The sequence below is a fragment of the Synchiropus splendidus genome, chromosome 16 (genome assembly GCF_027744825.2).
Source record: "Synchiropus splendidus isolate RoL2022-P1 chromosome 16, RoL_Sspl_1.0, whole genome shotgun sequence".
In the NCBI taxonomy this organism is placed as follows: Eukaryota; Metazoa; Chordata; class Actinopteri; order Syngnathiformes; family Callionymidae; genus Synchiropus; species Synchiropus splendidus.
Genome location: NC_071349.1, coordinates 5476254 through 5503891, shown reverse-complemented (window position 1 = coordinate 5503891; position 27638 = coordinate 5476254). Strand labels below are relative to the sequence as shown.

At 41.7% G+C, this 27638-nt stretch overlaps 1 protein-coding gene across 7 annotated transcripts; it reads left to right on the top strand.

Annotated features, from left to right (window-relative positions):
• The first annotated feature begins 887 nt into the window (after positions 1–887).
• Positions 888–27638, top strand: ldlrap1b (low density lipoprotein receptor adaptor protein 1b). 7 transcript variants are annotated; one of them, XR_008412698.1, is made up of 11 exons: positions 888–1098; positions 11515–11657; positions 12495–12607; positions 14278–14392; positions 15301–15373; positions 20969–21067; positions 23482–23615; positions 24246–24280; positions 25907–26012; positions 26126–26157; positions 26650–26750. XR_008412698.1 is itself a non-coding variant. In XM_053845846.1 (10 exons), the coding sequence occupies exons 1-10, from the start codon at positions 1014–1016 to the stop codon at positions 26694–26696; spliced, it is 837 nt and encodes a 278-aa protein (XP_053701821.1). In that variant the 5' UTR covers positions 888–1013; the 3' UTR covers positions 26697–27638. The 7 variants fall into 7 exon arrangements, 5 of the variants coding, with proteins under 5 accessions (XP_053701821.1, XP_053701820.1, XP_053701819.1 ...); XR_008412699.1 differs by having other exon boundaries at positions 23482–23576; positions 25907–26157; positions 26650–26775; XM_053845846.1 differs by lacking the exon at positions 25907–26012 and having other exon boundaries at positions 23482–23576; positions 26650–27638.

Genomic DNA, 27638 nt, shown 5'->3' with positions numbered 1-27638 from the left:
CAGCGGCAGCAGTGATGCGGTCGCTGTATCGGACCGTTGTGGTGAAGAGGGAGCTGAGTCACAAGATGAAGCTCTCGATTTACCGATCATCTACGTTCCCACCCTCACCTATGGTCACGAGCTTTGGGTCATGACCGAAAGGATGAGATCGCGGATACAAGCGGCTGAGATGAGTTTCCTCCGCAGGGTGGCTGGGCGCACCCTTAGAGATAGGGTGAGGAGTTCGGTCATCCGGGAGGAGCTCGGGGTGGAGCCGCTGCTCCTCCACATCGAGAGGAACCAGTTGAGGTGGCTCGGGCATCTGATCCGGATGCCCCATGGACCCCTCCCTGGGGAGGTGTTCCAGGCATGTCCTACCAGGAGGAGACCCTGGGGAAGACCCAGGACTCGCTGGAGAGATTATGTCTCTGGTCTGTCCTGGGAACGCTGGAGGATGAGCTGGAGGAGGTTTGTGCGGACCGGGAAGTTTGGGCTTCCCTGCTCCGAATGCTGCCTCTGCGACCCGACTCTGGATAAGCGGCAGGAGAAGGCAAGGTAACACTATTTTTGTCATTGTTATGAGAGCTGGGGCATCAGGCTGTTTTCCTCGGCGACTCCAAGGTTGGCGGATCAGAGACCACTCCGTATGGAATGCTGAGAGTATACTTGAACAGAAACGAGGACATTTCAGAGTGAGTTGAGAACCATCGCTGCACCTGCTGCCTCCTGACACTCGAGCGACGGAAGGGAAGACAAGCAAGCAAACAAGTCGGTGCGTGATAATGACTCACATGTCCCAGACGCTGTCGCTCGTAATCCAGCTTTAGCGCGTGTGTGTGAGAGAGAGGCTGGTCATGAACTGGCTCATTTGCATACATAACACCGCCCAGGGGGACGAGCATGATCGGCCAGCATCGATCGAGAGCGAACAGCGGAGGGGAGGGAGAGGAACAGCTGAGAAAAGTTGAGTGTTAGAAAGCGGCGGGGAGCAGCTCTCTGACGCGGGGGTGTTTGCCCCACTTTCGGTCGGCGATATGGACGCTTTAAAATCAGCCGGGAGGGCGATTATACGGAGCCCCAGCATCGCCAAGCAGTCGTGGACAGGAGGAAGACATAAAAGTAAGTCGGGGCTGGTGGTGCTTAAACGGTGGAGTGTTAGCAGGAGCTAATCTGGCTACACGAGCTACCAGCTAACATCCTGACACTACCTGCCACCAGTTCACCACCGTACACGCGCGCGTTTGCCGCTGCTATTTGGGACGGTGTAAAGGCGCGGTGTGTGAGAAGTGTCGTTGTTGTGAAGCTATGACTGCGACTCTGAACTTGGCTCCGACACCAGCTCGTGTTAAACTTGAAAGACGTTCAGTTCCTGGAGTCACCCGAAACTCCAGTTTGACTGTTGAATCCCCCTGCCACGTCACTCGGGTGACTGACTGGGTTTGAGAGGAGATAGTAGAGGAGGAGACCGTGGTAGGAAGCGATGGGGTCGTTTTCCTGGCGAGGTTCAACCGTCCTAGCAACGCGCTGTTGCTAGGCGATGTGAAACAAAAATGAAGGAGCGGTTGGAATATCACCTCCACTTGTTGGGTCCAGTGACGTTTACTCTTATCTGCCCTTTTTTAAAATAGAATTGTTGTGTACTGTAGCTGTCACATGTCGCTGCCCACAATTTCGTTTTCACAAAGAAAGGGATGTCCCCTGTTTGCTCCTCCTCTCTGTTTATTCGTCACAATGGAACACTTGGCAGCATCATATCACGCGTGCTGGACAAAGATCAATGCTCTGTTTTGGCCCCATCTCTGTTCAGCCGGGTTCACAGACTGACAACCTCTCCTATGTAACCCAACAGCATTGTTGTTGCCGCACACTTAGTGCTGTTAAAAGACCTGCCCACTTTGTGGTGTCGTGACCTCCATTTGCTACATAGCTAAGTCATATTCCAGAACCCCACACTATGGGTATGAGCCGTATATGTACGACTCCAACCTTTGGAAATCCACCTGCTAATTTACCTCAATGATATCCAGGATTGTAAGTGACTTCTGAATTACCATGCGGTTTTACCCAAACCTATAACAGTGAGATGCCCCCAGTCATTTGTTCCAATATCACATAGTCCTCAGAATTCGGGCTAATATTAATGACTGAACATATCATAGTCAGAGACATAAAAGTGATGATGATGTACAAGGTCCCATGTACATGGAACCAGAAGAGAACCACCTGCCAAGTCTGCGTAGAATTTTGTTTTCAACTGCCACATCAGTGAAGGGTTTGAATCCTCTTTTCAAAATATTCATTTTTCTAGTCTGGTGATGTAATGACAGGCTTTGCTCGGCTACTGAAGTAGCCAGCCAACCACAGTGTTATGAATAGAAAGCGACTTGTTCTGTCTTGTGGAGTCAGGGTGGTGCTCCAGGGTGGACCCTGTCTTTTGCATGTGGTACACACACGCTGTAATTTTAGACTTGCTGAATGTGAATTGTAGAATTTTGATTTGGTAATGCGCCCTCTTATTTAGGTTTTGTCCATTTCTCACACAAATATACAGTTAGACTCACAATTTTGTGATGTAAACATCCAATTGCCATACTTTTAAATAGTACTACACACTTTTATTTAATAGTGTTTGAGTACATTGAACAGTGAATCACTTATGAGAAGTGTTAAACACATACAGGACTGTTCCTATGAGGTCACAGCTTGAAGCTGGGAACCCTGGACATCCCTCGCACCAGAAGCCTCCTTCACCTCCTCAAGCAAGAGTTGATTTGCCCATAAAGGAAAAGGCGTAGTGGAGATCAAGAAAAAATCTATTTAAATCTTGTCCTGCTGCAAATGCTGCTGAGAGAAAAAAGAGGGGGATGTGAAAGCCTTTGTTGCTAGAGAGAGCATGAATGTGCTGAAATCAGATCTGGGTGCAGTCACGGTATGCTTGTCTCTGAAGCCCGGGTGAATAATTATGGTCACGCATGTTAAATGGCCTATTAAAAAAGATCAAGCATCATCTGGCGGGAAGGGGGAGAACATCGGTTTTGACAATTCAAAATCTGTTGTTGCTTCTTCTCACTGCACTGTAATACAGCTACTTATTGCCTGCTTCATTAAACAAACAAACCCCTGAACAAGGCATGTTCCAGTCAGGAGTTTACCCATACCGATCAGCCAGAGTGCCGATCACATGGCTTGACTATCAATTTGTAATCCAAATGATGAGACCTTCTGTGTACATGATGTGAAAAAATGAACCATTAAGTCATTTTAATTCAGACACATTTTTATATTCCTTTTAAAGGAGGAAAAAAAAACAGAAAAAAACTTAATTCAATGTGAGATGTCGACGTGTGGAGAATCTATGGAGACTTTGTTATGTTTGTGATATATTTAGCTGTCTCACTTTCAGGAGCCCAGAAAACTGTGCGCCATCAAATGCTTGTATTTATTTCGTGACGCAGAAGTATTTTAATGCGATTTTCCAGTGCATGCGCTGCAGGATGCAAACTTTACATGACAGATTAAAAGAACTTCCACAGCAGACATGCTGCTGCCAAGTGAGTTGCGGGTCGGGAGGCTTGGACGCATCACAACCAGCGCTTCATCAGAGTGTCGGCTGTCACACATGATCGCTGTTTGTGATCGGCAATGACAGATAGTTGGGATGGGCGATATGGACACAAAAAATCATAATAAATGTTGTCATTTGAGCGATAATAATTATCATGATAAATAAATCTTCTATTCCATGTGTTGGACACATAAGTGTCTCTTGAAAAACAGAGTTTTTTTCCAACATCATCATTTGTTTAGATTTAGATGTAATAGTTCACTAACTGTTGAGATGAGAAATTCAATGTTTCACATCTCGTAGAACCCAGTCGTGTCTGGCAGACTGCTCTGCCAGTTTTATTTAGGGGTTAAATTGAGCCATCTATCTGCTATCCCCAATGTATCTCACATCTCTGAACAGTTAACTTTAACTATGGACCCATCTGGACACATTTCCTCGATGCTATTGAGGAAATATTAGAAATAATGTTCTCGAAATCATTATATAAACTGTCAGTCCCTTGTCTCCTGTGATGAAAAACCTTTTGACAATTCTCCCTCCATAAGTGGCTGTCTTTTATTGGCTTGTTTGATGATTTCACTAATACTTGGACTGTTTTAGAATTTGTTGATGGGACCTAGCTGATGCTGGGTTGTAGAATTACCGCTACCTGTGATATTGTGACGCCAATACCGTCAGTCGAATGTCCACGTTGTTTCACCGAGACCTGCATGTGTTGATAAGAACCAATGCAGACAACCGTGTCAGGAAGGCGTTTAAAACGTGTTATTTCTTTTTTTTCTCCCCGCGTGCACAATGCACCATGCGACCGTGCGCGATGCTCCATGTGGCCCAGTGCAACACACGATCCATGCCACCCTGCCTGGAACACTACCGAAGGAAACCGTTCTTTCAGTCCATTGAAATACCTGTGTGTAACATTTTACGTTGAAGGCTGCCTTTTTCATCAGTATATTACACAAAAGTCCACTTTCCCAAAGTCAGTATCTTACATCATTTCAGTGAGGATGCTTTGGTTTGTCAATGTCTCTGTTTTGGCACTAGATGGTAATGAATGTTGGTTCAGACCTTTGAGCATCCAGTGAGGTGTATGATCAGATTCCACTGTGGTGCCATATTCAGACCTGTCAGTACATATGTGTCCTGACTGGGTGTGGTATTTAAGGTGTGTTTAAGCATGTCTATCCTATTGAGGCCCAATTTTGGGGAAACACCTCCTTGTGGGCCCCTTTTGCCTGATCCCACAAGGTTTAAGCCTCTATTTGAGGCTTAAAACAACAAGGTAATTAAAATAGGGTTTGAGTGTGTAAGAGTCATGGTTAAGTTTAGACATTTGTTTTGGATGGTTGGGTTAATTTAAGGATGTCAATGAGCAGACCCCACAAAGATAATATGACAAACCTCTGTGTGTGGGAAAGACTGCACAATCATGCTTTGCTTCTGCTGGAGAACAATTTTTAATCCTGTGTGGGAATTATATGCTTGACTTGCTCTTGTTTCTACCACAATAAATGTGGTGCTGAAAACAACAGTTGAGATCATTATCTTTATAATGTGGAAAAAGCTCATTATTTCAACCACTGAGTGGTAGACGCTTCCTGCATGTTTTCTAGAAAGTACGAAGGCAGTCCGGCTTACCCGTTCACCTTCCTGGGCAGAAATAATTGATGTAATCTCCTTCAGCCATATGTCTGGACATATGGTGGCTGTGGCTTGCAGCCTTCTCTCAGTCGCTTCAGTCTCAGTAGAAATGCCAACTAAGCTGAGGAGGGCTTGATTGATCAGCAACGATTGATCAGTCTATTCCCTACGTAATTGCTCAGCAAGTACTGAAAATGCTTAGCGTTTTCAGCATCGCATGTATGTCATCTTCAGTACAGTCATCGCATGCACATGTCTTTAACTCACCTGTCGAGTTTGAGACGCCGAAGAATGGTTTCGTCACTCTGGGATCCCTCCCCCTCACTGAGGAGCATGTAATTCAGGTAAGACTTGCTCTTAGAACAGCCCTTTAAAATCACTGCCTCACTCAGGAATCTCAGCAAATGTTCCAACTTTGGTGTTGCGTTTCACGCACTGTCTTCCAAATAGCCAGGTTTTTAGACTCTCAATCTACTGTTGCAGCTGGGTCTGAACGCCAAGACAAAAAAAAAAAAACTGTGGTACGACAATGTTGGCCACTACAGCCTGTTTTGGAAGTTTTTCACACCAGTGATTCCATGGCATTAGTTCTCTGAGGATCTCTACCATATTGAATAACAATTGGAATTGTGACTGAGATATCCCAAACCCATTGGATTCCTGCTTTGAATTGAACTAGTCCGATCAGAATCAAATCGATTTGGGAGTCCAGCTCTATGTATTTTTAAGAAGCAAAGTACATTTTTCTAGATTTTCAAAAGTTAAGTGTTCCTTTTTTTGTGCTTTACAGCTGCTTCGGAAATTGCCTCAATTTAGCTTCTTCCCTTTCAGAGATCAGGTCACCAGTTGCTCTTGTATATTTTACACAGGATGACCTGTCGTGACCTTAGCCCATCCAGTCTCTCTGGGCTCACTCGATTTGCATCCTAATATCTGAGTTTCCCTGATCAAAAGGCTTCTCTTTTTATGTTCATTTGCAGGTCACAATTTTTTCACTCTGAACACATCCAATAGTTTGTGTTTCTGCTTGCTTGTTGTAGCTTTGCTTTCATATCTTCTCTAAAAACACTTTTGTGACTCTCTTCCTTCGCCAATATTTTTCTGTTTCAGTGGATGCTGTGTACTGTGAGGTTCAGTTTCATAACCTTGATACTTGATGAGGGTACATCCTGGCCTCAGCCGGGGATCAGCTCCGAACTCCGGCAGGCATAACCACTCATTTTCCTTCACTTCATTGAGCGGATTTATCCAATACTTACAGACATGTGTCTCAGCGCGAGGGAGCGTAAGGCTCTTATCCCCCTCAAATCCTCTGCTTCTACTGGAATTGTTTGTTAAAAAAAGTGAGCGCTTTACAGTCATGCAATATGTTCCTGGTGTGTTTGGAAGTGCTCCAGGATGAGTAGACAAGAATATCATTAGCCTGCTTGTTTCAAAGATGAAACTAGAGGAGCATTCATTGCCCAAGGACAAAGAAAGCAGGCTGTTCGGTGCCCTGGCTCCCCGCTGACTCTTCATCTTACTTACAGGGTATTGATTGTTCTTTTAGTGTCCTGGCCTGGTTCTGTGGTAATATGCTCCCAAGGCCTTTATTTGTGTTTTATGACCTGCATTTGTGCAACTTTCCTTGTACCCCATGAATAATAGCCTGGGGCTACATGGGGAGGGTCTGGGGCTGTTCTTGTAGCTACACATCATCCATTGACAAACACTATATCTGAATGATTCGCTCTACATTCATACTTCGACATCTCTGACCAGCAACAGTCACGTCTGACGAAACTTCTGTTTAAAGTGAAGCCCAAAATCAGTGAATTAAATTGATCTTCAGTAAAGCTGATGGAGGATAAATAAAGGAGCATGTTTTACTACCTTAGTTTTATTCACTTTGTGATGGTTTGCAACATCCGTATTTTGGAAATTATTTTGTAATGCACCCGTCCAGTCTAGACTAACTGAATCCTGAATTACCAAAACCACCAGTCAGTCATTGATTTCACTGTGACATAAAGGTGCAGTGATGAACTGTTGCATTAGAGGAAGATATTTTGTCAGGTGCCTACAGAGTTACTTCATCATTCTTCCTTGTGACGAAATGTCCAAAGTGCAAGCAGCAGAATTCCTCAGATGGCTGTGAGGTGCGTTTCTCAGAGATGGATTGAAAGTCTGTTTTGGTAGAGTGGACATGTAGGGATGTCTCTTGGCTTATGCATGCCGAGACATCCTGCTGAGAGTGAACTACGGATCAGATGGAGAGATTACATCGCTTCTATTTCTTCGGATCATTCACGGAATCCACTCACTCTCACAGCATCACTGTGGATAAGCATTTTAATATGATGACTATGATGGAATGCACAGCTGTAGTTTGTGGACCACATATTTTCTGTGATGTAACTTGTGTGTACTTGAATAAATTATTACGATCTTACATAGTCGTAAAGGATATACCCGAAACCGCTGCCTTGGTTTGAAACTTTGACTGACCTCTGTGTGGGGGTTTTGTACTCTTTCTTCAAACCCTGGTTGAAGACCCTGGTTACCAATTTGTAAAAAGTTTAATGGTCTAAGTGAATGCGTTGCATGTTTAGTATTGCACTTTAAGTCTCTTGGTCATGTCTTACCAAATTCAAGAATAACCTTGACTGCACTATAGAGACATTTCTTTTGTCTATATATGATGAATTCCATTAAAAAATATTGGTTATGTCAATTCTCCTCTCTGTGCTCCAGCTGCCTTTCAGACTACTAACAAAGGGGCAATTGTTGACAAAGCAGTTCGACTTGCGCAGCCTGCTAAAGAATGTTAGCTTGACCATTGACCCGTCATTATTTAATGTTTGTCAAACCAGATGGGGGTTGTGCAACTCTTCACCCTGGAAGCATCGGATGTCTAAACCAATTACTGCAGGACATCTCATTGCTCATGTCGTGACGACTGCAACCACTCATACATTATGACACCGATTGCCAGAATGATGAATGTTGTTAACAGTCATTTGTCACAAACTCAGCTGGCCGTGGTCAGTCTCATAGGAATAATGATGTGATGATGGCTTCCAGTGGTCAAATGTCCTGCATCAAAAAAAGGAAATCTCGCCATCTCTGTCTGCCACAGACTAGTAACTGCATTATTTAGTGTGCATTCACAGCGAAGCAGAGACCCACCCCACTCTTCCCTCCGTTTCCAGTCATCAAAACGTGACACTCGATAATTCCACCGTTCATATGCATCTCTCTGCATGTGACTTTACTGCTAGATTTTGAACTGGCGCGTTCTTTTATCATGTGACAGATCATTGAACCGTTAATTAAACTGTTAGTTCTGCTTTTCTAATTTGCCTGTCCTACATTTAAGGCCTGAATGGCTGCTATTTCATTCCCTGCTTAAGTTTCTGCCCATTAATGACCGCATTGGTGGTGTAGCTTTTGAGTGCTTTGCTGAATTCATCTACATCTCACACCATTAATAGTCCTCAATAAAAGACATCACCGCACCAGCTCAGTGCCAGGAATCAAACTCATTTGTTCATCTTAGGTTTGTTTTTTCAAAATCTCATTGGTGGTAAATGGTTACTACTAATGGTTAATTTCCTGGAACTGTTGTGTTAGGGTTGTGCGGCATGATGCATCATATAGTGATGCATCGCATGTTTGGTGTGGCACTGGTGTCGCGTGAATTGACTTGCTTTTCCAGTGGAATTGAAAAGAAATTCAATTCACTTGCTAATAGAAGAAATTTGCCAGAGCTCACAGTTGCTTGCGCAATTTGCTTCCTTGTTAACTGTTTCTGTTTGCAACTATAGGCGAAGTTAAAGAAACTATTGTATGATGTTCAAATTTGAACAAGAAGACATGCTTCTAGAATGTGATATTTTCAGGTTCATTTCATTATTGTGTAAGGTGCAGACAGGAAGGCACCAGAACGTTGTTGTGGCTTGCTGCAAGATTACAAACTAAAAAAACACTCAGTATGACCAAATATAAGAGTAGAGAACATGCTGCAATGTCTGACCATCAGGTGACACTGGAGCTAAAGTTCAAACTTACGATTCAGAAATCGGGTGGGAGGCTTTTCTCCAAAATGCTTCATGCCTTTCACAGTTCAATTGGTTGTCATTGATGCCATATATGTCATAATATTGAAAAGACTCATCAATGCAAAGGAATTCTAAGGCTAATGTACCGAAACTGTTTTATAGTCACAACTCACAGCTGTGGTTGGAAAAATGTTTTTCTCTCTGTCTGTGATTCTCTCATTGACTAATTTCATGTAGGTTGTGGTTTTGTAATGTATTCACTCATATCAACTGCTATGCATCTTCATCTTATGTGGATGAAGGAAGGAAGCGTGTTTGTAATTCATCTTTTCTACTTTACAAACAGAGGGCTACAGTTAAGATTGAGCTCATTTTCTCAAACAAATGTTGCCCTTCTATGGCTCTCCTCACTGTGCATTGGGTTTAGTAAATTCAGGGAAAGAGTAGGCTTTTACCAAGCTCTTCCACAGCCAGAATGTAATGTGGGGCGCTCTCAGGTATCTGTTATGGATCAGAACTGGAAACCTATGGGTGTTTATTACACTGATGTCTTCATGGGTTTTAATAATTGTTGCGTCTATTTATTGACTGAATTGCAGAATGTTTTTCCATGCTCTGGTTTTATGCTCACATCTGCGTTAAATTGCCAACTCTGGTGTTGTCACGTGGTGGAGTGATGCTCAGTGACCAACCACAGCTCCTGGGATTCCATGACGCCTTTGAAGTTCTCTGTAATAAGAACTGCAGTGGCAGAAGCTGCTTGGGAGGGGTTGCCTCTGCTGCTGGAGGTGGGGGGATGGATGAGTCAATGCAAATGCAGTCACTATGAAAATGGGGATTATTATTAGTGCACACAATGCTTCACAAGCTTCCAGCTCACACGCTTACAGCAGAATCAGAGTGATGGTTCACCATCCTGGAGTGGTTAAAATAGCAGACTACACGATGTAGATTTCGGGATTAAAGTAGACTTGCAAGTTTCAGTAGAAGAACTACTTATTAAAATAACATTATCGCTTTTTCATTCAGTTTTCTTCTTATAGCTTGAACGATGGTATGTATGTATAAAAAATGAATAAAAATGCCTACACAGAACTGCAGAGACCCTCAAACAGGTGATCTGGAGAAATTCAGAATTACCGTGATCTGGTTTTAAGCTTTTGTGTCATGGTAGAGCTCTAGGCTTGTGTGTGTGCCTGAAGTAGCAATATAGCTAACCCCCTCCTTAGATTCCATTTCCTTCTTATTGAGCGGTTTCATCCAAGCTTCATTGAGCTAGTAACTGGATTATCTAAGTGCGTTGATCAGACTTCCAGAAATCCAGTTTTTTCTCCCAAATTTCAACCATCTGTTTACATGCATTTAAAAAAAAATCCCATTTTAGCCTGGAAATAATTTGGTTTTCTGCACCGTTAAAAATTAATAATCCATTTTCATAGCGGCTTGTAATTGAGTCACTCCTAGAAAATATAATCTAATTTATCTAATAATATCTTTATCTTGCATGGCTGGATTTTTAACAGCTGCACTGATTCATGCTTATCTTCCTAAATCAACAGAAGGAGTGGCATGTGACTATGTCTGGTACTGGGATAAATAGCGTCATTTCGCAGTCCGACGCAGCTAAAAAATAAGATGCACACCATGTAGTAAAGAGAAAAGAGGAATGATCCGAAGTTGATCATTCACTAAATTTTATGCATTAAAATAACACTGCTTTGGTGAGAAATAAACTCAGTGTTAAAATAACCTTTTCAAAAGGCTGATATCAACTTGTTTCCTAATGTCTTTCAACCCTCTCTAACATCCTCATCACCCAACAAGTCCATAAAGCTTTAATAGAATGCAGCAACGTTAAAGTGATGCAATATGTCGATGTCAAAGTGTTGAAGCAACATTCTACCGCTTGTGTTGGGTGTGATGCTTCCTCATCTTTCTTATGTTCACTCAGCACTTTGTTGTTGTGCAATGTGTATATTCACTTGAATTTGGGAAATATCACTGTCAATATTTAACATGTTTTGTTTCCCCTTCATGCTCTCTTAGTCACCATGGCCATTTTTGGTTCAGCTTTTCAGTAAAATAATTTGCAAGAACCACCTGAAGTAAAAAAAAAAAAAATGTAAAAATGAACACCCTATTCTGTAGAAGGGAGCAGAATAAGTTGCAAATAATGAATATCTGGCTAAGGAAGGTCGCAATCAGCTTTTTTACAACAAAAATTTTAAAAAAAAAGGCCCAATTCATTTAAGTATTTTGTTATTTACACGTTGCTTTATTTGCCAGAGCTTCCGGAGAACTGGACTGACACGAGGGAGACACTTGTGGAGGGCATGGTGTTCCAACTCAAATATCTAGGAGTGACCATGGTGGAGCAGCCAAAAGGAGAAGAGCTGTCGGCAGCTGCTGTCAAGAGGATAGTTGCCACGGTGAGACTGTTGGTTTATGGTGGTGTTGATGTTGAATAAATACATTGAATTAATGTATTTAATGAGCCATTTCTTGACAACATTTGGCAGTAGTCTTTGTGTTTCAACACTTCCCTGAACTCACTCAGAACAGAATGTGACAGTGGGAGATGAGACAAACGTCACTGCAGTTAAAGTCATGAGCATGAATGCACATCTGACAAGCAATTATTAGAATAAAAATCGAATGTGTGATGCACAGTGACGATGATTTTAAGTGTAAACAGCTGTGGTCTTGAATTTCATCTGGTCAATCCAATATCTGCACCGCAACATGTACTGTAAACAGGGATTAGAACACAGAGCATTGTCCTCCTGTGAGGTCATCAGTCAGCCTTTCATGTAAACATTAAACAACCAGTGACGCTGTCGTTTCCTCCGAGTCTTGCTCTTTCCTCTCAGTGGAACTTTGGCAGCCCACTCTCTCCCTTGGGGACAAGACTGACATTTAAAGGAGGCCACAATTAGTTTGGTGCACTGTTGCTCAGTAAATGGCTGAGCAGCTTTATCACGATAGAAAAGACTTAATAATATTGGATCTGGCAGTTCGCTGGATAATGAAGCTAGCTGCAGCAAGACAGGCGCTGAGTTGGAGCAACAAATGCACTGACCACTCTTGGTTCTCCTCATAACTGGTTGAAAGAGAGTTTGTTTAACACTCGTGTTGTCTGATGTGATGCCCACCCCTCCATACCACCACAGAACTATGTGAGGACGTGAAGGGAAATTCTGTGAAAGCAGTATTGTGAAAAAAAGTGAGTGTGAGAGCAATATTTACATATTCTTTTCCTCTTTCAGGCAAAAGCAAGTGGAAAGAAGCTCCAGAAAGTCACATTAAAAGTCTCCCCTCGTGGAATCATCCTTTACGACAGTGCCTCAAACCAATTGATAGAAAATATTTCCATATACAGGTGAGTCCTTTGTTTCATGGGACATTTTCTGTGTCAAAGACCATCACATCACATCTACACCCACAGTGTAACAAATGTGTGCTTCACCGGGGAGGTGAAGGTGCTGAAGTCTGAAGTGTTTGTGAGTCATCAATCCCTCTTGGTGCAGCATTGTAGCAGCTGAATGTCTGGGTTTACACTTGAGGTGTGACACAGGAGCATGAACACACAAACTTGTCCGCTCTAGTAAATATTGGCAAACCTGCTGCGGCCTGCTCAACTGCTCCATTTTCACCGCCTTCCATCTCATGTCCCGACTTAAGAGTGATTGACTCCCCTCTCCCAAATTTAGGTGTTAATGTGTAATGGGAGCATTTTGGAATGCTGTAATCCATCCTGGCGAAATGAAATAATGCATAATCCCATCATTACCTGGGGTAGAACACTCACGTTACTACATGTTTTTAATCTCTAACCTTAAATTCCAAGTATTCTTTTCATGTGCGGTGATTGATTGTCTAGATAAATTCAATCTCTTCCACTTTAGCCTCTTCTGCCTTTAACCAACAGCCTTTATTAATGGTGCTGTTGTGGGCCCTACAATTTAATGGTGGAACCTCATCGGCCCGTGATGAGGGAGACAATGAGGCTCATAGATGGTGGTGAATGAATGTGTAGTGGAGGATGACTACTTCGGCCACCCCTCATTTTGCAGCCCTAACAAACATTACCATCTATGTAAAAAAAAAAAATGCTGAAATGCTGTGTCAGTTTTTGATAACCCATTTTTTTAAAGTGAGGAATTATTCAGCAGCAAGAAACCTTTGGAGAAAGGCAGAGCTAATGTGCAGTCAATGGGAGACAGGAGTGTTTGGGTTGTTTGCCGCTGTGATCCTGACTTGGTGTTAAGATGAGAAACAGCTGGGAACATCTGTGGTCCAAGAGGGCTGAGGGCCAGACATCTGCTCACACGGCGCTGCACCTGTGGAGGAAAACATTTTCTTTCTGGACTTTCCAAGAGTAGATGAACATATATATCTTTATTTAAAAAGTCTTGTTTTGAGTACTGTGAATTTTGTAAAAATTGTGTAATTGAGGCCGTGGAGTCTTGCAGTTATACAGTTAGACAAAAGGGATGTTTGAAGAAATAATGGAAGACAGTTGGCAGACATTCACTATTGCGCTCCAGCACCTGCCCCTGTCATTTATGATAATAAGGACATCCTGATCTGCTCTTTATGGTGCTATTTTTAAACCCCAGTCTTGCACCTGATGACCATGGGTAGACGGGTAAGACTGATGTGTCTGACACCTGTGGCACAGACAGTCTTGTCGGCCACAACAAACCCAATCCAGTGATAAACATTTGATGCCAAACTGTGTGTGAGGCAACATTGTAAAACACAGTTGCAAAGTGATGCAATGATCTAAACATGGGGCCTTCGTACAGCAGGACAGTCCAGATGTCCTATTGTTCTGTTCCAGAATGCATCTGCCGACAGCTGTGGAGTGTGGAGCGTGACTTTACTCAAGAATGTCTGGGGTTTTAGTGGAAAGGCTAGATTGAACATGTTAAATCAAGTTTGGGGAACAGATTAAAGGATTATAGGCGAACAAGCAGCACAATGACCTGGTTTAATCTGTGATGATGAAATTCTATATCTAATAGTGCACATTGTTCTGTTTTGCAGAATATCATATTGCACAGCGGACAAGATGCATGACAAAGTATTCGCATACATTGTCCAGAGCCAGCAGAACGAGACCCTCGAGTGTCATGCCTTCCTCTGTACGAAGAAAAAAGTGGTGAGTGTCATGGAACTGTGCTTCTCAGTCCTGTACTGCTTTATGAAGTGCACAATACCATCCTACTCATACTAACCTGTACTGCATGGATGAAATTACGTAGTAGTGCAGTATACCGTACTGTTGATATAGTGTTGTTACCATGCTGCACTGTTGAACAACAAACCCTAACCCTAGTTATAGTTTCACGCAGGAAATGCTCCTAAAAATGGCTCACAGGAAAGGAACCGATATATGACAGAAAAGCAAAAAGTGGCGAAAAAGCAGTGTGAGATTGGTTGTAATTATTTGCTGTATTTAATGGATTTCAAACTCATTTCTTCTTATGAAGGTTGTGTGAGCTAAATATAGATGCAGCTCTGTAACAAGTGCGTCATGGAGACAGTGCGCTGCTAACAGGTTAAGTTATTGCATCAGTTGTTACTTTTTTGACTTTTAAAATTCAAAAATGACGTAATTGTGAGGTGCTCTACTTTTACTTTGGATTATAGATGTAGTTGGCTGCTTGGTTGTTTTCCTGCAGCATAAATCACAACATCAAATGTTAGTGCCTCTTTCATCTTATTCAGACAGTATGTGTTACTTAAATCAGTGTTGCATTCCTGTCAAGTCTTGGACATGAGTAAGACCAAAGAGAAGGGGTTTTTCTCTTCATCCCAGGAGATTGTGAGTCTGAGTGAACCACACCCTTCCTTCCCTTGACTCGCTGTGTTCAGGCCAAAAGGCCACAAATCCCTCTCTAACTGTCTCCTGTCATGGCGCCTGTTTACTTCTCTTCCTCCTTCACTAACAAATAACTTCTGTTATTCGTGAGCAGTTCCTATTTTTTTGCTTTGTCTTTGAGAAATACATATTCACTTTTGTCTTTAAATGTCTCACTGCAGCCTCCTGTGTTTTTGCCCTGACAGGCGCAGGCTGTTACACTAACCGTGGCTCAGGCTTTCAGAGTGGCGTTTGAATTCTGGCAGGCTGCCAAAGAAGGTACGCATGGTTGCCCCCAGCGGCATAAGAAGTGTGAAAGATGAGGAAAAATGTTGCCTTTCTCAACCCCCTACTCCAAAGTCCCTTCCGTAATTCTGTTACTCTACACATCCTTCTCCATTTCTGCTTGTCCAACTCTGATTTATCTGGACGTCTTACTTTTTTCATTCTGTGTTTGGTCAATATTTGTGTTTCCCAGGCTGAGACAGAACCTTTTCTGTTCATGATCCATTAATTCTCCCAGTAATGACCACCAGTGTCCGGTGCTTGCAACATCATCGTAATGTCTCATGACTACATTTTAGATTTTGACCTTAAGTGGACCGGACTAGTTTACCTCATCCTCTTTTCACCTGGTTGTTATTTAGAATGTAACAAAATGTTGCCCTACTTGACTATGTGTCAAGGCAAAGTACAATACATGTGGTTGTCTGAAAGTGACATTCAGACAACCACATGCGTGTGTGATCATTTGTTGTAATGTTCGCCTCCAAGTAAATAAGTTTACTGAAAACACTCTCCATATCACTCTACTCTTGTCTCAGACCGCTATTGTATGTGAAACTTTTTCATTAGATGACACAGCCCTACAAGTTTATAACAAAACAGTGCATTATATCTACATTAATAAGTGATATATGTATTCATACTAACAAATATAATTAAAAGCTGAAATGAATTGTAGAATGAAATGGCAGTGTCACAAAGAACACAAACAGTGAGATGACCTGACCAGCAGAGTTCAAAGGTCATCCCTACGTCTTTCCAGGCAAACTGTTTTTTTGACACCATAAGTTCAACGCCCTGAGGCCCCTGCCTACCTGCCAGTTATCTGCAATAATACACAATTCTGTATTTCACATGAATTTTCATCTTAAACGTAAGAACCACATGGTAATTTTCATGGTTGGATAGTCAACATACCATTGCATTGTTTGTACTTTCCAGGACGAATTACATACTGTATTTCACCCACTAAGGGTATACTTGCTAGGATTATAACTACTTGTGAAATTACAGATTTTTAGTTACGTTCATGTGATGTTCAGGCCATCTATTGACCTGAGGACAAATGCGCTAGAAATGACCAGACTTAAATGGCTTGGCATGAAAACATGACATGCAAGATGTACAGTACACACAGATATTTTCACAATTATTCTGGAGTTCCTCTTGGTGAAAAAAATATGTTTTTCAGTAGTTTTCCTTTTTAGCAAAAGGTTTGTCGACTTTTTTTATGCAGAAACTTTGAACTCCAGATAATACACAAAAATAATGTCTGCTTTAGATTTTAGTGTTTATGTCTCAGCTTGTTTGCATGCCACAACCAACTGTCTTAGCACTTTTCTGTTTTCTGTTGAAATGTGTCATTTGGATGGAATGTTCAGCTAGGTTTGTTTTTCATTCATCTAAAAATATTTTAAGCAAATTCAGTAGCACTGACGTGTGAGTGGATATCTGCGTGCATTTCACAGCTTTTTTTTTTTCTCCCAAGATATTTCAAGATAAAGCTGTAAAGAGTGAAGGTTGCCTCTTTACAAACTCCTCTTGTCTTGGTGTCAGCAGGGAGTGTAGGTGGTGGGAAATTAAGGTTGGCCTGAGGCACAGCAGTTGAAGAGTCTCCTGTCCGTGTGTGGGAGCTGAGATTCTCTCTAGATTTTCATGAGCTTCCCCACACTTGGAATAAGGTTTTACTCCTTGGAAAAAAAGAGAGGCGCTGAGAAGACCACATCATGGAGGCAGTGAGTCCATACGATGTGGCATAGATGAAACTGCTGTGTAAGGACACTGTCAGACTTCCAGCTCTTCTCTTTGGAAACAGCTCAGCAGAACATCTGTGCAATTTACTGCATGTAGGACTGGAGTGGAAATGACGGCTCTCAGCAAAGTGCCACAGGACTGTATCGTGGTGCTTCGCTGTGTGACTACCGATTGATGCTCTTTTGTCTGGCACCTGGAATCTCCTTGCTTTGGAATAATTTTCTTTCCCCTCCACCACCCAAACCTTTTTGTTCATGCATATAGATGTGCGGGAGTTGGGGGATGGGGCCAGACAGGCAGGGGAGCATGACAGGTGGGGTGTTGGGATGGACAGGTTTGCCAGACAAAGGAAGATGAATTGTGTGTGTGAGTGTCAAGTGGCAAACACTCCAACTGATGAAGTGTATTTGTCAGTCTCTGGTCTTTAAAGTGATTTAAAGAACATTTCAAAAATCAAGATTTGTGTTTATGGTGCAGTAAATACTCAAATCAGAATGCTACTCTTTTACCGTTTTTGTCTTCCTTTTCACATCTCTTTTTCATTTCCCATTCTATTTTTACTTTTTTCTTCCATGTATTTTTCTTTGATATCTTCTTCTACTTCCTCTCTGCCCTCTTATTTCTCTTTCTTATTTTCCTGTTTTTACTATATTTTTTTCTTATTATTCTTCATCTGATCCTTGTCTGGGGATTATTGTGCTTCTTTGTGTATTTTTCTTACTATTTATGTTCTATTGTATCATAAACAGTAAGTCTTGATTTCTTCTTTTCATCAATGTCACTCTTCTGCTTCTTATACCTGTTCATTGTCTTCATGCCCTTGCTTTGTGTCCTCTTATACAATATTCTGGTCACATTTAAGATTGGGATTTAGATTTACTGCTGTGGTATTGTTTGTCATATATAATCAGGCATATGATCAGTTTTCTATATAAATAATAGCTAGTTTAATATAGGTTCCTAATCTAATACAAATGCATTGTAAAGCATAGCCAATATTCTTTCATATTTCACATTCTACGCTCTTATTTCTCTCTGTTTTCTTATTATTATCTTCTGATATTTTTTCTCCTATTTCTAACTTATACTTCTTTACTCTACTTTTTATGCATTGGTCTCAACTGTGTGTCTCTGATACAAATGGATTTACTGAAAGCTTTGATTTTATAGCCATTGTCATTTGCATAGTTTTTCATCAGATTATAGAATTAATTATTATAAGCTATTTGTTTTATTTTTACCTTTTTGGTTGGAATCTTTGCATTAAATTAAAACACAGATACACACATAATATCCTGACTGTCGTGTCACTAAAATGTCAGTGAAATTTATCTTCTTATGCATTTTTTTTTTTTTTTACATCTATCGAGTCATTGAAATCTTGACTGATGAAAATGGAAAAAGGTGCATGAGTTTCAATTGTTTGTAGCAAGACATTCTAAGTACAGTATTCAGTTATTTCTGATCGGTCATTTCCAGTGGCAGGCCGTACATTTCTAACCAAGGCTTTCAGTGATGTCCTACCAAGTCAGAATTCAAACAGTACCTCCCATACCCCGCACCGCCTTAATTTATGACACCCCAGCTGGAGAAATAGTATCCACTTACACATTACCAGGCGTTGCATCACCTCAACTATGTACAAAATAGAGAGAGTCTAGGCTAACTTTAACAAGATTGTACCAGGGTTTTCGCCAGGATTTTCAACAAACTGGGGCGGAGCCATCATCTTTAAAGAGATAATTTTTCTGATGGTGTAGTGACTGACATTTAAGCTGTGGTGCACCGCCTCGCTGGTTTATACTGTGCATGGTGGAACCCTGTTATACACTCGTCGTGCACCCAGTCATTAACACATTAAACATGACAAAAATATTGAAAATGTTTGCACTTACCAAGCGCTGAGCCTTGATTGGAAGTGGCAAACAAACCCTTTCTCCGCCTGAGTGGCTGTAGATGCCAGGGAAATGCAGGGGCAAAGAACAGTGCAATAAGCTGTGATTTCATTAGTCTGAAGCTTGTTTGCCTATAAAAATTCATAAGCCACATGGTCCAGAGAGCGGGAAAAAGCGGATAGCGGGTAGTTCCGAAATTATTCATTGAGTGTCCTATCACAGGACGCGTACAAGTCACGTGCAACTTGAGGGCAGCTACAAGGCTCACAGACTTTGGTAAGATTATTTTATTGTTTAAATTAAAGGAATGTTCATTATATGTACGTGTTATGAGTTACACAGCTCTGGGGACTGTTTTGAGGATATTACCAACATCTTTCCATACTTTTATGGGATGTTCTGAAGTTTGCTGATGAAGTTTAATTCAATTGGTACTTCCCTTCTTCTGGCCTTTTTGTGATACATTTGTGTCCTCTTTACATTTTCACCTTGCCACTGTTTCTGACAGGGTGGCATTAGTGTCACTACAGAAGTATCGTGATGTCTTTCCTGCCCTGATGGAAGAGAATTAATGCATAAGCTGTAAATCATTCATTACAGCGAAGTTCTGTGGAAGACTGTATGAGATCTGAGTATGAAACAGGCAACAGCCGAGTTGTATTATCCTCCCCCAGGAGTTCTCCACCGCCCACCTCGCATTCCTCCCCACATTCTTCTGTGTCTCTGATCCAGCTGTAACGAAAGCCTCTGAAATATCGTATTGAACAAAACGGCACACTTTGAACCAGGGTGCTCTTTTTGACCTTCAGAAGTGAAGAGAACTTCTTTAGTCAGCATTTCTGTTCCTGTTTGTCTGACATGCTATTTAAAAAAAGACATCTCACTTTGGCTGTTTGAGGTCAGTGTATGTTACATGAGCAGGAAATGTCACTGAAGCTGCTGCACAGCATGCTTTGTGGTGAATCTTCTCATGGAGCCAGAGAGTAGTTTTGCCTTTGTTATGCATTCTTCCTGGTGTATAATTTGAGCGTTCAATCTTTGATGACCGCTTCCTGAAGGTGTGGGCTTGAAGAGGGGAGATAATGATCACCTTCAGCTGAGTTTCGGCCTGGAAGAACTACAGAACTTGGAGTGGACTCTGGGGTTTTGGTTTGATTTGTGTGTGTATTTATAAAATCGCCCTTTGACGACAAACCCTTTGAGTTTGGGAATGTTAAATGTTTGATCCAAAATAGGGAGTGTTTCTGGAGCAATTCCAAAGAAAATACATAATTGTGTTTGTGTTTTTACTATGGCTGAGGATTAATATACATTTTAATTAATGAATTATAGCAAAATGAATCAGTTTAAATAACACTGATCAATCGCTTTTACACTTCTGTTGCGCTGCATTATACAGTACAATGTGCTACAATATCAAAAGGATCCATGATGAAGACAGGAAACTAAAGTCAAATAAAGCTTCAGATAGACGCTTAAAAAATATGCTATGCACTTCCTCTGCAAGGATTTCGCTCATCATTGGAGAACTGTTGTTAGAGATCATGTGTGCTGATTCACCTTTACGTTGATCACTCTGTGTCTGGTATTAAAATGGGATTTATCATGAAAACCTTAAAAATATATTTATAAATCTTGTTCCTACTTGTGTGTATTAAATACAAATGTAAATTATTTTTTAGCTGTAAAGTATCATGATGTTATTCAACCAACAGCTTCTACTCCCTTTTAATTTTGTTTTCAGTAGTTTTTTTTTTTAGCAAATCATTCATGTTTTACTGTTAGGAACTCAGACATGCAATTATTGCTGACCATTTCACTCTCACGCAGTGAGATGTGAGACACGATGAAATGGTCCTGTTGCAATTTATTCCGTTGATAAATGCTCTCTTGTTTTCCCATTTTCTCTTGTTTCATGGTCTTTCATTCCTCTCCATAGAGAAGGAAAAGAGGGTGAAGTCGGGCTCGGATGGGGAAGCAGCCAGCAGCTCGCAGTCGGAAAGCTCGGCGAGCATCGGCAGCATGAAAGGAGGAGGAGGTCAGTCATGTCACACCACATCACATCCTCACTCACCCGCTTACACTCAAATTGCCGCCTGAGGAGATGAAATTTTGAGGCGACAGGTCAAATGTTGATGCTCTTTGTTGGCTGGGGAGTTGTTCTGAGTATAATTGAAGTTAGCTATGATGAAACAAGGTGGTGCTCTTGTTGATTAGAGTCTCCGTCAATGGTAACCAACTAGCTATTTTTAAATTCCCACTTGGGCCTATAAGTTACAATGTAAATGCAATGGTCATGAGTTTATTTGTTTACAACGCTTTTTGGCATAAATGACAACAGTGAGGACTGTGACAGTGGAAATAGTGTGTCGCACTGTTGCAGTCTGGTTGAGAGGGAGGTTTGTTGTGCGTGACCTAATTGTTTATGGAGCCATCGTTCCCGGACTTTACACGCTTATCGATGAGGATATCTATTCAATATAGCTATCAGAAGACTTTAGAAGTTCTGCCTGATGCACACAGCAGGAGATGATGGTATAGCCAGCAGCCATGTACTCGCTGCTGCCTTTTTTTAGCTACGGCTTCACGCTTGCCAGCGGCTCAGAGCTGCCTTTGACAGGCAATGATTAAAAAAATGGACACATTTATTTCCTCTAAATCCGCTATTCACCTCAATCTACAACATCATTATGGTCGAGAAGCTTCTCTTCAGCTCAGCCAAGTGGCCCGTGGCCAGAAATCTCTCCAAATCTGCTGTGACACTTGGTGCTGGGCCCTGGTCCTGCTTGTGTGGCATTTTATGGCTGACACATGTTTTAAGGATGATCTATAATCCCCTCTTAACAACTTGCAGTGACAGAGCGGTGATTTTGAATTTATGATACTGACGACTCCAGATGTCATTCAGTGTTGAGGGACCAACATCTCACTACTAACTTGCGCATGAATAATATTGATATGATGAAAACATAGTGCCAGCTGTAACAGTTGAATCATGTGTTTTTCCAAGTTAAATGTACTTGAGGAAATGTTGAAATTCTGTTTCTGTGTATCAGTAGTTATTGCAATATTTGAATTACAATTGTTTTAAAAGGCTGCATAAAACAGAAATAATTTAAAAAATGATATTCAATAATAAGTTAGACGCTGTGCTTTCATCCTGTGACATTCCTGTGATGAGTTCCGTTACTGTTTTTCAGAATACTGAATTGTGATTGTTTACTTGTAAAGCATTTGTTTTTAAGCAGTCCATGCTACACCGCTCCAGTGGTTCATTACTTTTTGAAAATGCCTTCAAATGCGAGCACAACCATGAAAAAAACAAAAAGCATTTTTTCTTTCCGCTGCAGTTTTCAGCACGCAATTTTCACCGTTCCAAAAAGCAAAGATTCCCAAGATACTCCAGGTTTTGTTGCAAAATTTTCCCATTGAAAATGAATGGGAAGAGGATTCAACAATTCTTCAGAAAGGCGGGAGCGTTGCATTACGATGGCGCTGCAGTGATGGGGAAAGGTCACAGCAACAGCCGCCATTCACAGCTTAAAACGTAGCTGCAGACCTCCTCTGACTGATCATCATGTCCGCTGTTGCGTACAGAGCCACGACCGCAACACACTGCATTCACATGCTGTTTCTTCAGAAGCAGCATGATCTAGTTACATTTGTTGTAGAAGTAAAGGTTTTAGGCTCACCTCAACTTTTTACACTTATTTGTCCAATGGCCCTCTGTGAGAAAGAAACAACCACAATGATATTCAAGTTACTGAGTAACTCCCGACTTTGCCAGACTAAAAACATGAATTCAACTGTAAGGTCTCACTCTACTGGGATAACATGTGATAACAAAACTCCAAAGCTTTTGGAGCAGGACTCCAACGATTCGGAGAAAAACGTAGTTGACAGCAACTGAAACAAGCTTCTGAAAGAGTAAGCGTGACTGTCATCCGGCTCCAAACTTCTCTCCTGACGTCTAAATTGTGATGAAAGATGCTCTGGTGCAAGCTGCTGTCTCTGACGATACTTGGCTTCCTGTGTGGTCACCGGTTCATTTTTGACCCATCTATTGTTTCACAACCAGCAGAGCTAACATAAGCCTGTTTACTTTGGGAAGTAGTGACTTTTTATGAGCCTGAATGAGCATCATTAATCAGAAGTGTTAGTCATTATTGACAGACATTAATCATCTCCCGATGCCATTACGGTACAGTCAGTTCAGATCTGTGGTGTCGGCATGGTTAAGTGTGGGAGTCAAGCGTTGCTCGCCGGCCCACTTATCACAGACAATGCGCAGATGGCAGCAGTGATGAGATACATTAATGGAGTGGCATCATCGCATGTCGCTCACTGTTGCCATTACAACGTATGAACGTATGTTTCACATCGCAGTTCGCTATAATGTTACAGCGGCACCAAGCTTTTAAGAGGAAATACAAGTTTTGTTTGTTGTTCCAGAGGTTGCCACGGCGAAGCTCCTCGACATCGCTGAGGGGGCAAAGGCAGCACTGGTGCATTCAGGAACAACACAGACGGGATCTGATCCCTTCATGGTGAATAATCATGCAACAGAGAACAACAACACTGTCTGGGTGAGTCCCAGCTCAGAACTGTCGATGACGATTGTGAGGAAAACGGTAACTTCTGGTAGTCAAGTGATCTTTGTCTTTATGGATAGTTCTATTGTTGAGATGAACATAACTCCGGAATTTTTAGATTTGTATGTACAACGAGATGTTTTTTACTCATGAGGATCTAAATACACACTCGTCATTGCAGTTGTATGTTGCGTGTTTACCAATAGGAGGAGCTGTCAGAAATCCCTCTGGTTAGTGCCTGACTTGCATCAGGAGGACCACCCTGCTGTCTTCTAATCAGCCCTGCCCTTCCTGTTTACCACTTGTTGGCAGGAAATAAAAGACTGTGACTTCAGGCAGAATATTTCCTCTGTCATCAAAGATTTGAAGAGTGAACCAAGTGATTATTTTTAACATTGGCTTATTCTCAAAATAACCAAACACTTTTTATATTTTCAGGGTTTTAACCTTAAACTTTGCTGACTTAGGGTGGTAAATTTTAAATCAGATCTGTTACAATTACTGAAAAATCTTTTATCTGCATGTCAAATCTAAAGATAATCTGCCTTCACCTGGATAGAATGAGTCAGCAATAGTGAGAACTGCTTTATAAAACTAAACACAAGCCGTATTTGTGTTTGGCAGGAGCTGGAGGACGGTCTGGATGAGGCTTTCTCAAGGTGAGTAGCCATGTGTACTTTCCCAAGATTCCCTGTCTGAGCAAACCTGGCACCGAAGCTGATGTTTGAAATGACCATCTGCAATTTCAGCTGCAACAAACATCACCTTCCTCCTCTGCACTGGCAGCTCATTTTACAGGCCAGACATTCGTAGAGTCCTGATGCTCTGTCATTTCTGCGGAAGCCGAGGCGACGTGTCGCTGAGGGAATCACTAGAGGCTGACTCCTTTTGAGTCACAGCCAATCTAATCATCGCTGATAAGGAAGCCACTGTATTGTTGTGGGAAGAAACTCATTACATTGCGGGAAATTCACCCATTCTGCTCATTTGAAATTCCTCGATTTCACTCCTAAAAAGAGCTGTCAGGCCTCGCTGATAAATGTCTCAATTTAAGTCCGAGCGGCACATTCACTCTGCTGGCACTTTGTTGTTCTAGAAACCCCACAAAGACTTATTCAGGCCTTGATTTGTTCTGGCAGTGTGTCCGGTCCCTGTGAGAACTCCCTCCACATTAGCGCTGGGATTTGGCGAGTGGCTGCAGTTTGTGTAATCGAGCACCACGCTGCCATTTTAAGCATGTTATCTGATGACTGTTTGACTGCGCAGACTGTAATTACAGAACAGCAGTGTTTATCTCCTCTCCCACGCTGTGATTAATGAGGGCGGTCGCGGATGAAGCAGCACCGTATGTGGAGATCATTAATTGTTGGTTTTTGGGTGCACTGATGTTCGTGGTATGGTGATTTTTCAACTGTCATACCTCGAATGGAGATGATAGTGGTGCTTAAATTGGTCTATGTCCACAGAGCAAGCCAGTGTACAGAGCATCTATTGTTGTATACCTCTTTCAAATACTACTTACAATTCTGAGGGATAAAAGTAAAATACATTTTAATGCATTGAAGTACATTAATCCCGCAATGATTCAAACTTTAGCATAAGCATATTTATTTGGGGCAGTTGTTGGAGGTAAGCCAGTGGGGTATTTTTGCATTTTCAAGTAGGTGAATGAAGTATAAAATACTAGTGATGTGGCAATGTGGTTTCATGAGAGTGTCCTCTTTTGCTTGGACCACTAGATGGCACTGTCTGCCGCATAGTCTTTGTTTATTTGTAGCTACAGAAGTCAATACATTTAGCAACATTTGAAATATTCTCACTGGAACAGCAGGTGGCAGTAGTCGTCTTCAACCTACAAACTCTTCTGGACAGAGAGTGACCTCTCCTTCCGAAGATTTGTGGATACGGAGGATGTTCCAGATCAAGAGAGACCAAAGTTGAACCATTTGTTTTTATTCAGGTCTCATTGAAATCTGTTTTTATGCATTTTTGAGTTGTCGCACACACTTTATCACACAACTAGTTATGTTCAGTTGACTTCTGTCTTCTGTCTAATTCGTGTATTCTGACTACACGTGACTTTAATAGCCATAGCTCAAAAAGAACTGTGTAGGAAGGGAGAAACAGACTGACTGAGACACAACCAACCTTTTATCTCGATCTTAGTAACTATGATTCTTCACATTAGTTACCTACAGTGCATCAAGAAAGGAATCACCAAATCCAACATAATAAGGTGTGTAAGGTGTATTATATGATTTTTTTAAACCTCCCATTGGTTACAGGCTTGGCCAGTGCAACACCTTGGTGACCCCAACCTGCACAAAGTGGAAGTAGAACAAGAGATTAGCACTGCTCTCTGCTGGCTGCGATCAGTGAATACATATTCAGGCGCTTGTAGGTCAAACATTTGCAAAAAAATCCCAGCGTTCTGTGCCTGTTTTGGGATAAAGGTTTAAGCATTCCATGACCTTACCTGTATGTTTCCTTTGCACCCCTCCTAGTCGCAGTCTGGATAGCTTTGAGTCCTACTCAGGTAACAATGTCATTCACCGGGTCAGTGGCTTTCACCTCATCATCATTGTGGTCAGTTTTTACCCGCCCATCTGTCCGGATGCCCATCTCAGCCATTTGGAGATCATGAATCATTAACAAACACCATTGGACTGAAGTAGAAGGCGGCATCTCCTGCTGTTGTCCTCCACTTTGTCTTCATCACAGTTGTGTTGTTAGTTCAGGTAGATTGTGTTGTGGGGAGTCACAGTCACACATGCAGAGTTCTGGGTTTCTAATGGGTTTGACATCAAAAATCATTAGGAGTAAAGGAACAATTTAGCACGTGGGCGGTGTCTTCTGAACCTTTTCAGATCATTTACCTTCTTTAAAGATTAAAAGAATGAAAACCCTTGTTTAGGCTCGTAAAAAGCACATCACCATTTCTGTGTCCACATCTCAGTCTTCTCAGTCATGACCACAGATGGAGTGAAATGGGGATGGATTGAATTAAAATGATGTCTTTCTTCTCCAGACTCGCTGAGTCTCGCACTAACCCCCAGGTCCTGGACATTGGGGTAAACCCTCAGGACTTCAACTCTGATGAGTGCCTGTCTCCGGGGAAATGGGACCAAGAAGACCTCGACTTCTCAGCACAAAAAGACTTTGGGTTCTGAGCTGATGCCAGACAAATGAGGGGAGCGTGCTGTGGAAGAAGGACGACGGAGGAGTTTCAGGATCCCGCTGCATTGTCCGAGCTGCTTCTGCGTCGTCTCAGCCGGAGGAGCGCGACACGCTGCTCTGAAACCAGGCCAAAGCAATAAAACCTTTCTAGATGACAAATGCAGTGCTTTGTTTGTCGTCACCTGTCACCTCTGTCTGTTTACGTGTTTTGTTACTTGCTTTTTGTACAACAAAGGATGTCCGTATATAAAATAGTGAGTTGGAAAAAAGGTCAAGAGGGTGCTGTCACTGTTTCAGTCGTGTGAATAGGTGAGCGTTGCTAGTGAAGGTCACCGTGGCCAGGCTACCTGTGTGCTGCACGAGAAGCTTTAACAAATGTTTATCAGAAGACTGTGTGGGTTTGACTGCAGGATGGATGTGAACAAAATGACAATCTTTTTTCTAATGCAAAAGTATATTTTTGCATATTCTCCATATTTAAAAGCACACATGTTAAGGGAATTTAATGTCAATATTATTTTTAGTGCCTGAACTCACTGGACTTTTTCTTTATTTGGATCAACACCTGGACTTGTTCCTATGTTCAGGACCTCAAGTGATGATGTGATGTAATGTCAGATAAGATTCACTGACTAACAGCAAGGATGAAGAGTGTTCGCCATTTTAAAACAAATTAATCCACTAAGGTTAATACGACTTTTGTGTTCTATTACTTTCCTTAAATTATGATTTTCTTTAATGCGTTTACCCTTTTTTTCCCTAGTGTTGCTTTTGATACTTGTGTTTGACCTTATTTATAAAATGAGATCAGCTTCAATAAAATAATGTTTCTTATGTTTA

Excerpts from the sequence above, each read along its gene's own strand:
- ldlrap1b (XM_053845843.1), top strand. The coding sequence starts at position 1,014 with ATGGACGCTTTAAAATCAGCCGGGAGGGCGATTATACGGAGCCCCAGC. Across the intron at positions 1,099-11,514 it reads GACAGGAGGAAGACATAAAA|AGCTTCCGGAGAACTGGACT; the intron begins GTAAGTCGGGGC and ends TTTATTTGCCAG. Across the intron at positions 15,374-20,968 it reads CTGGCAGGCTGCCAAAGAAG|AGAAGGAAAAGAGGGTGAAG; the intron begins GTACGCATGGTT and ends TCCTCTCCATAG.